General features: G+C 42.1%; 1 protein-coding gene across 1 annotated transcript; it reads left to right on the top strand.

The window, feature by feature from the left end:
- Nucleotides 1–6,378: 6,378 nt before the first annotated feature.
- On the top strand, nucleotides 6,379–9,723 carry cd248a (CD248 molecule, endosialin a). Its single transcript, XM_078276210.1, has one exon. It carries the CDS (start codon nucleotides 6,652–6,654, stop codon nucleotides 8,998–9,000), a length of 2,349 nt encoding a protein of 782 aa, XP_078132336.1. The 5' UTR covers nucleotides 6,379–6,651; the 3' UTR covers nucleotides 9,001–9,723.
- Nucleotides 9,724–11,153: the final 1,430 nt, after the last annotated feature.

Raw genomic sequence — 11,153 nt, 5'->3', positions numbered from 1 at the left:
GAGAAGGGTTTGCTTTTACAAACATACATTACATTTTACATTCTAAAAATAATTCTTAAATTCTAACAATGATTTGTTAACACAGGAGTGGTCTCAAATCTCAAATTAAATGTTTCATGAATGTTTTTTTTTCCCATGTACTGTAGTACTGTCAGAATATAGTAAGAGTTTGAGAAAATATGACATTTTTAAAGCAACCATCTGATGCTTTAATCCATGCTGCAGACCCATTACAGCTTCATGAATTTACAGCATATTTATCCATTGATAATGGATCTATGTATATCTATGTATCTATCTCTGTATAATCTATGTAAATGGAGGCATTTATCATTAATTATCCTTTAAATATCAGTTACCTCAAGAGACAGATTAAGGGTAAGGGATTCAGTTGAATGTCATCCATTCTAGGTAGAGTGCAGCTTTGTTTTTAGTTAGATAACCAACTGCATCTTCAGTTCTCAGCTTTGCTGTCATTAAAGTTGATAAGAGAGGCAGTCCTGACAGCTGTGAGTTTATGTTATTTAGATACTTTATGTAGAGAGGCTGCTGGGAACGTTCCCGCCTGATGCCGATAACAGCTTATGATTTACTTATGTGTCTATACAGTCAGGAAACACCACTGAAGCCCTGAGGCAGCAACTATTAATTTATCGGCCTTCAGTTAAGTGTGAGCCCAGTTCTCTCTCTGCTTGCCATTGTTGGCTTTAGCTAAGTTCAATGTTTGCCAGCTGGGAAATCTAATAAATAATGAGGCAAAATCAAATCACCAATCATAGCTACATTGTGCTAATGTTACAGATAATTGTCAGGAACCTGGGTATTTAGTTTCCTGTTTTATTTTGTGGAGTCTATTAGTCATGCCCTCATGTCATCGATCTCTCGTTCCAACCCTCATTGCCTTGTGCATTAAGTCTGTGTGCTCCCTTTGTCTGGTGTCACTTCATTGTCGCACTTTGTGTCAAGAAGTTCTGCCTGTGCCTAGTGTTCTGTTTCTTGGTGTTTTTTTTTTCCTTCTGTTTTTGGATTAGTGCCTGCTACTTGGGTGACAGTGGTGGCCTAATGGTTCTAATGACAGCTTCCAGGTATGACTGTGTAACTGTGTGAATGACAGGTTGTCGATGCAAATGAGAATTTGTTCTCAATTGACTTACCTGGATAAATAAAGATAATAATAATAAAGATAAAATAAAATAAAGAACATGGACTGGTAGTTTATTTTTGTCATCAAATCATTGAAACTCTCTCCTAGCCCATTAATCACACATCGTGTTTACCTCTTCACCTCACTGCCAACTGTATTCCAAAGTACGGTATACCATTTGAAAGTTGTCTGTAATGGAATAGTTCAACATTTTAGGAAATATGCTCATAGACCTTTTTCATGGAGGATATTTCTTCATGTCACAGTAGCAAAGGCACTGGTGTCAATAATAACTCTGAATGATGGTTGAATTCCATTTAGCAGCTTCAGTTTCAGGGTCCTAGTATTGTGCGTGTTGGCTTGCAAATTTTAGGTGCTTTCGTGCTTTGCACTATCCAAATTTTCTCCAAAACTTGCCATTTTCAGCATGTACCTTGCTAGCTCAAAGGTTGTTTTTTCCCGTAGCGAAGGGATTTTAAGGGCAACACAAAGGGACAGCCTGTTCTCATGAACCCGTACGTTCGAATAGCTACGAAAAGGTGATCACTGTAATTCCTATGATTTTCAACGGGTTTTTTTTTTGCTGGGCACACCACATTGCTGGGCACACCACATTGCTCCTGTATATGGTCGGGGTGATGGGTGGGCCTGTAACATAATTGACTTTCAAGCCAGGGAGCGGAGTCCACTTCCCGGGGAAAACAAAAGTCTAACATTTGATTGTGTGGTCAGTTAAAGTTGACTAATGTATGTAAACTTACCACCTTAGGAACCGTGGTTACATAACCTTTGAAACGAGCCACAACCTAAACGTGTACACATACACGCATCACAGATGCACCCTGGTACTTAAACTAATAGCACCCCTGGCCTTGAGTAAGCGAATTATTATTTTTTTTTCTCTTGTGGAGATTTTCTGTCTTGCTTCTAACACTGCTGTTGCTTTTTTAACAAACAAAGCCAGAGTTTATTTCAACTTGGGTCTTATTTTCAAGTTTTTTTTTGTGGTTTGTTTTAGCTGACATTACCTTTAGTGATAATTGCATCACTTTAATTGCAGTATAGTGGAATTTAGTGACATCGCTAAATAGGTGCAGAGAGGGCAAGAAACATGAGCAGTTAATGGAGGTTGTAAACCAAAAGTCCTCAAATCAGCTGGGGACCACTTGCCAGGTTATTATCTCCTTGGGGGGCCATTTAAACACTCAGTGGAAGAAAAAAAAAACAACTAAAGTGTCTCTCTAAATTCTCATAACAGAGAGAAACTATTTTGTTCTTTAAACTTGTTAGTTTCATAAAAAGCAACATTTTCAACTAATAGTATGTGGTCTGACAGTTTTTATTAGCTTTAAAAAGAAACATTAACCGTATACCGTAAGTTTGATTTGAGCTGTGTTGTGTTTCTCCAGTTAAAGCTCCGCAACTCCCTCATTCTCCTCTCATTGTACCCAGCATACTGCTCCGCATGTTTAGAATAGTGACGAGCTTTCAATTTTATTCCTGGCTGCTTTTGACTGCATTTACCCCATTAAATTGTCCTCTGGGTCAATCTTTAGAGACACATTTTGTGCCAGGTGCACTTTGGTAAATAAGAACTGTTCCTCATACTGTAGTTAAAGTGTTTATTGTTGTAGTGAGGTGCTGCATGTTAAATGTAAAATGACCAGTCTGGTGATATTCTATACTTTTCTTCTGATAAGAATAAATTCCATGTGCAGACAACCAACAACGAATGTATCTACTAACAGGCATTGTCACTGAGCCACACTGTTGACCTAGGTGACATTTTCTTCATCACCATGAAGACACACACTGTAGTTTATATAGACTCAATCCCACGTACACCGTCTTGCTGCTACAAATCCTCACCAGAGCAATGGTTCCCAACCTTTTTGGTACTGACAATATTAAGGTTTGTTTGGTCAGCAATCCTACTACTTCAAGCCTTTTAGGCTACTACTAATTGGAGTGAAGCTAAATATTTCAACCATATCCATTGCTACTTTAAGCCATTACTTTTAGCTAACTGTGTCAACCGTTGGCTAACTATTTCAACGTTTAGTTACTTAAACCATTTTTCACTTCATTTAAATTGTTTGGTCATTACTTTTAGCTAGTTATTTCTACCATTTATTCAAAACGTTTAGCTAAACTTCTGTGCTTGCTTGCTAACTAGTTTTCACACACTTTTACATAACTGCAACATGTAGTCTTTAGGTGTTACAGTTGATTAAATATTAATATGGGGATATTCTTCCAATCAAATCATAAATTCTTTGTTTTCAAATTAGTCTACAATCTTTCCACGTTCCCCCTGGGGTACGCCCCTGGTTGGGAATCACTGCACTAGAGCAGCACATGTGCTACATTTGCTACAACTACAGTGTCCAGCTGTTTTATAAAATTACTATTCATATTTAAAAATGAAAATATTCATTTTATTGGTGTTTTTAAGTTTTCAGTCTCCAATGGGCTTGGAGCACAGAGCCATATACAGAGTAGGGAAGTCAGTCAGTATTCAGATTCAGTTGGTTTTGGTGGATTTTATGATTTGTTGACAATAAGAAGAAACTAGAATATTGCCAGCCTTATGTTTTTAAATGTGAAATAAGGATCCACTCTTCCTGCAGCCTTTTTCGAAAACGTAATGATTATTCTAAAACGACTATGTGTGTGCTGGAAACACATTTTCTCGAAGTCAGTATGTGCCTGTGTGTGAATGAAAGCTCTATCTGTACAGATAACCTAATAAAGCTGCCAGACTGTCATGCACCCTGCCCACCTATTGTTCACAGCAACGTAGCGCTAATCTTATAGCAACCCACGCATGGTATACTGTTTGCCCCAGCACTAGGAACAGTGGAGCACTGATGGATGCTGGGAGACAGGAGTGCAGGGACTTGTTAAAGGGTTTTAGTGAACGTGTGATAAAGGCCGGTCATGATCATTAAACATCAGTTAACCTGACAACGTCAAGCTGTCATATAAACAGGCCAGTCGTGTGAGGTCGCCTGGTGTGAGAGATGTCACAGCGGGGGACAAATGGCCCGAGTCACCACTGGTTTAAATGTCAGCTGAGACAGAATCAATGTGTGTGTGAGATTGTGATGTGTAAGTGTGTTTTTCAATGTGAAAGGACACTATGTATATTCCCAGGGGCCACTATTATAACCTACATTCACATATCTCCATGTGTCTTCTTAAAATACATCTCAATTTATTACCTATTCGTCTACTTCTCTGTATGCCCTATGCTGTGGTAACATAACAATTCCCCAAGGAGGTCACTACACATTTAATATCATGTCATTAGCATTTTGCTACCGCCCCCATCTGTGACTACAATGACAAAATACTGATTCAGCCTACAGCCAAATGATTAAAACCCCACTCGCATTGGAAAATAGCACAGCCTTTGCAAGTCCTCGCAAAAGAGGTAGTGCTGAAAGCTTGCCGACATAATGACTACTCGCAGGAACATGCAAGTGCTGGTCAGTAACAAAAGCTCTCCAAGCTAGTCGGAGCGTTAACTGGAGTTTGTTTAAGAGCTACTTCACAAAATTCACGCACATTTGGCGGGTGGTCGGGTGTTAGTCTCAGGCGCTGGTTGAACTCGATGGGAAATCATTTTGCCCCTGCCGCAAGTGAATCTCCTGATTGCAGCAATTTCATTGAAAAAAATAAATGCTTACTTTTTTTACAATACATGTAAAAAATACATTTAATATTTAGAGAGCTAAACAAGAAGCTGAACAAAATCATGTTTTAAAAGGAGCATCTGATCTTGATCATGGGTATTCCATACTTTGTTAAAACAGCTGTATAATATTACCTGTGGTTTTGGAGGAGCTTTGTCAAGTCTGAAAGAACATATTGACTAATTAATGTATGGGCATTGCATTTGGTAGTTGTGGGCATTTATCAAAACTCTATGGGGTTGGATTACAGAAGCTGTGTTTGACGCTTGATTTTAGTAATCATATAATAAGATTAAGTAAACAGCACTATGAATCTGCCAAGCATCCAGTGCCAGCTTTCAGTACTTTTTTATGCTCAAACTAAGAGTACAAAACAGGAATTTGTGGATAACTGTCCTGTGAACCCACAGGCATATACTATACTGTGGCTTTAGTTGCTCTTTAACCTTACACCACTCTTAACAGTGCGGTGCATACTACTCAGCATGGGCTCTCAAACAACAGTGAACTAGATTTATTACAGACGCACAGGACTCCTGCTACTGCCCCCAGACCCCACATCCCCCATTCCTTAACCTCCTCTCCCAGACACACGCATACATACCCTCTTCCCTCCAACATTCCCCATTTAGAAACATAAGTCTCCATTTCACAGCAAAAGAGCTTTGTTTTCACAGCAAACCCAGAGGCCCTCTTGCTCCACACCGTTGATCTCGACAACTTTCCCTACTTCCCCATCCCAATCTGAGAGTTATTAGCATGGAGTGGAGCGTTGTTGTTTTTTATGCAGCTGAAGACCTTTTGTGCAGGAACCACTATCTTATATTCTGGCTTAGGGTTGTGTAGTTAATGTAGTTTGCCAGATGTGTTGAAATAGACAGATGCCAACATCCAAGCCTTTCATATTACCCTTGAGAACAACGTTTTTGTCAACAAACTCAGTCATCACAGACACACGCACACTAAAGTACATACATAAAATATCACCAAAAAAACTGGGTGAACTTGACCGAACTTGACTAGACAAAACACATACTGTCATAGTATTGAACTCCATAGGAGGTATGCATGTTAAGAAAGTTCATGGTCTGAGTTATACTAAATAAAAAAGATGTGAAAAACGATTCATGAAGGGAGAAGGAAGAGTTCAAGGCTGGAGAAGAGGAGATATTTTATGTATTGCTTGAAATGTTGCATCTCTTCAAGTGATTATTCATTCTCATTTGAGTTAAGACAAGAAAACTTTGTGTGCAACAATTTGATGCATATTAATGTGTATGTCTGTATGTGTGGATAAATGGCACAGTACCAAACTAGGTTCGTGAACGGGGCTAATGAAAACCATATGACGTGCTCTGAGAAAAAAAGAATTGCAGTTTGCTGCACCTCCCCCCCCATTCTGACAAACATCCACAAAGCCCCCCCCCCCCCGCCCTTCCAAAAACATACATTTCTCTTCCTCAGCTCCCTCCCGCTCTCCCCTGCTACCCACCCTCCTCCTGCCATATCTCCCTCCCTCTATCCTCCCTTCCCCATTCTCCCCTCCCTGCCTACTCTCTGAAATCTTGGGACAATCTGCATGCACTCAACTTCAGCGCAGATCTGTTTCAGCAGGGTTGAGTAAAGAGCAGAGACAGACAGTGAAAAAAACAGGGTTTAAATGAACGGAGAAAGGTTCAGATAGACAACAAAAGTGTGCCAAGAGAAAAAGTCAGAAAAACTTTCAAAAGCAGGGGAGATAAAAGTGTAGAGAAAGTCAGGGTGAGACACAGGCGCAGAGTAAAGGAATATATTCACTTCTAAAAAAGAATGGGCTTCCTGGTGAGCAGTGCTGCTGCTTTTTTCTTAACCTCCCTGCTTGCTCTGCTCTGTGGACTTTCTTCGGTCCTGGGTCAGGATTTAAGAGAGAGGGATGCACTATGCAATGAGGAAGGTTGCTTTGTGGTCTACTTCCAACGCAAGACTTTTCTAGACTCATGGAGGGCCTGCAAGGACAAAAGTGGAAACCTAGCTACCATTAAACGCAAGGAGGATGCCGCCACTATTGCCACTCTCTTCTCCACTCTGGACTTGCGCCACTCACGCACCAATGTAAGGGTATGGATTGGCCTGCAGCGCCAGCCTCGCCAGTGTACCACCACACGCCCACTGCGGGGTTTTTCATGGACTACTGGTGACCAGGACACAGAGTATACCAACTGGCAGAAAGAGGACTCCCCTAGTATGTGCTCAGTGCCACGCTGTGTCGTTATGGGCTACAGCACTCAAGAGCAGAATGATAACTTCAAATGGCTGGATGGGTCCTGCTCAGTCTCTGTAGATGGGTATCTTTGCCATTATGCCTACAAAGGAATGTGTCCTGCCTTGTGGAATGAAGGGGCAGGCAATGCCCTCTACACCACACCATTTAACCTTCTAAGCACACTGCTAACCCATTTACCCTTTGGATCTGTTGCTACTGTGCCCTGCCCCGCAGGCACCAAAGAGGAACAGTCAGTTTTGTGTATGCTGAAGGACGATGGCTCAGTGGGGTGGTCAAGAGATTCCCCTCTCTGCTCCGATCCAGCCGTATCACACAACTGGTGTGACCAGAATAATGGCGGATGTGAGCATTTCTGCAGGCCGGCCGGTGTTCACTTCTACTGTGAATGTGCCGATGGGTATCAACTAGGAGACAATGGGCGGAAATGTGAGCTGTCTGATGTTTGTCAAGGGGCTCCCTGTGAGTTTGAATGCCTGCCTCTCTCAGATGGGTACCGTTGTGCCTGCCCTGAAGGATACATGCTTGCACCAGATGACTATGGCTGTCTGGATGTAGACGAGTGCCTCCAGAGTCCTTGTGAGCAGCTTTGTGTGAATGCTCCAGGGACATTTGAATGTCGATGTCGGGAGGGTTACCATCCAGATGATGAGGGTGAGTGTGAGGATAAAGATGAGTGTATAAATGACCCATGTGAACATGCTTGTGAGAACACTCAAGGCTCTCATATTTGCCACTGCCATCTGGGTTTTTCCCCAATGCCTGAGGACCCCAGCCGATGCCAAGACACAGACGAGTGCCAGATCCCCGGGACCTGCGAGCAGATGTGTGTGAATTATGAGGGTGGATTTGAGTGCTACTGTGAGGAAGGCTATGAACTCATGTCTGATCACTATTCATGCCGCAAGAGAGGGGATCGAGATGACCAATCTGCTGTGACCCCTCCTTTTCCTTGGGTCACCCACCAGCCTGGACCTGTATGGGACCCTGCAGAATATGAATGGAACCCGCAGCAGAGCCACACTGACTGGCCTCCAGAGGATGATCAATCTCTGGACTTGCTGACTGACCGACCCAGAGTTTTGGATTCTGATGTAATTTGGGTCACCAGTGCCCCTCAGGAGGAACACACCTTTGATTTAGCACTGGGCCATCCAACACAGCAGGCCGAGGAAGATGGGGAAGACATAGCCAATGAAGGAGCTGACTGGTTGGTGTGGGGGCAGAGATCTGAGTCTGAGCTGGAAGTTTTGCCAACCACCATCTACACCACGCCTCCACCCACCACCAGCTCCAGCACTACCCAAGACTGGTATGAAGAGGATGACGATAATGAGGAGGAGACCACCACAGCTCTCCCTTTCCGTTCCACTTCTACAATCTCTGAGGGAGCTTGGAATTGGTGGGCGGAGCTCACCACTTCCAGCCAGAAACCAGGAAATCCAGAGGATTTAGCCATAGACCCCAACATGCCTACGGATTCCAGCTACCCCATTGAGACAAAAGAACCCCTTAGGGTAAACTATCAGCTCCCAGAGGAGGAGTTAGGGGAGGAGGAAAAGGACTATGTGGAGATCACACACCAAGACCCAGCGGTTCCCACTCAGCTTACTCCTTCCCAGCCACCCCTGGGTGAGGGTGGAGACAGCGATGACAACCTGAATTCTGTCCAGAAAGACAGGGGGCAGAAGCAGAGCAGCATCTGGCTCCTGGTGGGCGTCCTAGTGCCCATATGCATCTTTGTTGTAGTAATGGTGGCGCTGGGCATCGTCTACTGTACCCGCTGTGCTGTTCATTCACGCAACAAGAATGCCACTGACTGCTACCACTGGATCTCTGGGGCTCATGATAAACAGGGAGCTCCGAACCCCTCAGCAGGGGTCAAGACCCATGTTTAAACAGAGAAGAGAGAACATTAAACATACTCTGCTTCAGAGGTAAGCAGGAGTGAATAACGGACCTAGTAAGGGACAAGCTAAATGTTTTACCCTCTCTGACTGTGGAACTGCCCACTCTTTGAACATATTTGGATATTACTGTTAAATATCAATTGATAGATGTGGGGAAGAGACATGTAAAACCACCTGACTTTGGGATAGGGTTGGTATGTGGTACAAACTGCTTTGATGTGTCATACACTGACCACACAGCACAAGATCTGATTGCTTCATCAGTGCACTAGGTTACATTATTATAAAATATTAGTGTCTTCATTAGAAATGTCAAAAATGTGTGTAGTCATTTATTCATTTCACATTTCACAGCTGGAGCCAGATCCTGCAAAGAGCCTTGGAAATCAATGTACTGTTGGCAAAAGCATGGTAAAGCAAACTTTGCTATGATCTTCTTTCCATGCTAAATCCTCAGGCTCAGTTTTCATCAATAGCATATCACTGTAGATAACTTACTGTCAACTATGTTAATGGGATTTACGTGCATTGTTAGCTCACATCAGCAGTGAGTGAAAGAAGACTGTAAGCAAATAGCCCTTCAAGAGAAAAGACATTCTACAGTCACATTATAATGCTGGGAAAGCAGTCATTTGAAATCACTGTCGAATGTTTGATAAGAGACCAAACCTTTATTTGTATATAGTGGTTCTTTTGTATTTATGTTTGTTTCATACTACATCAAATGTAACAATTGTAATATTTCAATGACATACCTTTTTTTATGGAGCCCATAAACCTGGTGATATGCAGAGGAATGTCTGTCTGCACATGGGAATGGTTTTCCGTACTCAGTCCAGTTTTAGAGCACTTCTCCTTTCCTTGTGTTTTTCTGAAAAGAGGTTAAAGTGCAGATGTTCACACTGCGGAGGGAATGTTGTAGGGGCTGGTGATTGACATTAGCTGTGGCCTTGGTCATGATATGGCCATAAGTCACCCTTCATAACCCTAATCCATTAGTACAGCCCAAGGTTTTTTGGCCGTTGGATCTCATCCAGCTGTGTGAAGCTGCAGGTCAGTGTGACACCTTGCATGCATGCAACTTCAGATATTTTACAATTAAAAAAAGACATCATATCCCAAAGACTGCAGAATCTAAAATTGTAAATAATGTGGAAAGAAAGCTAAGTTGATTTCTTTGGAGAAGTGCTCATTGGATACAATAGAATACAGACCAAAGACAAAACAATGAATGAATGCAAGGCACTTACAATTTAAAACATCTTTAATTTAATGGATAAATGACTCTTTAAAGTATGGGAAAACCAAGTGCCATTCCAAAGTAGTCTTTATTTTATTGATAGACTGTGAAATATAAGGAACATCAGATGTCTATTTTTCTGTTACATTGTCACAAATTGTGAATTAAAAACTATGACAAGGGTCGAGTGTGAAAGTTTATTATCGTCTTAAATAGTAGTTTGACAAAACACTTTCTCAACTCATGGTCAAGGTGTACTAGCTTTTACTGGGGCTTTCAACAGCGTCTCACAGTCCAGTTTGGTCAGTTGTCATGGATAGTTCAGTTGCTATCTGACATACGTAGGGAATTGCCATCTGCTCAAGATGCCTGAAAGTTTCAGAAAAAACTAGTAAGTGGACCTCAAATTATTGCTTTTTTTGTCAAACATAAGAGAAGAATTTTTTATAGATGGCTGTTTGTTATTGTGTTTGCGTTGACAACACTGCTCTGGACTTTTGAAGCATCTTGTCCTGATAGTTATATTCTTGTTGTTCATCTTTAGAGAGACTCAGCAGTGATTTTAAAAGGCAGCAGTCGCCTCCTCAGAAAAGTGGAAAAATGAATGTGGGTGGAGGGAGGGGTGGGTGTGTGACAATAAGGATACTGTCATGTCAAAAATGACCATGATGTCCCCAACGGCCTTCAGTTTGAAGAAAGGGTTTTCATGGAAAATACAACAGGATCCTTGAGCATAGTCGACCACTGGCAGTAAGGAAGCATTGTGATTGTATTAACTAATGGAATGTGATGATCAAAAACAGGTTCTGGCTCTGCGAGTGTTTCTCAGGGGGGGTCTCTCTCTCTCTCTCTCTCTCTCTCTCCTTCCTTCTCTGACCTATTTTCAACCACTGCCATCTCC

Source organism: Sander vitreus, chromosome 19, assembly GCF_031162955.1.
Source record: "Sander vitreus isolate 19-12246 chromosome 19, sanVit1, whole genome shotgun sequence".
Classification (NCBI taxonomy): domain Eukaryota; kingdom Metazoa; phylum Chordata; class Actinopteri; order Perciformes; family Percidae; genus Sander; species Sander vitreus.
The sequence above is the reverse complement of the archived record's forward strand: the minus strand, read 5'-3'. Positions and strand labels throughout refer to the sequence as shown.

Coding starts and splice junctions, on each gene's coding strand:
- cd248a (XM_078276210.1), top strand. CDS start 6,652: ATGGGCTTCCTGGTGAGCAGTGCTGCTGCTTTTTTCTTAACCTCCCTG.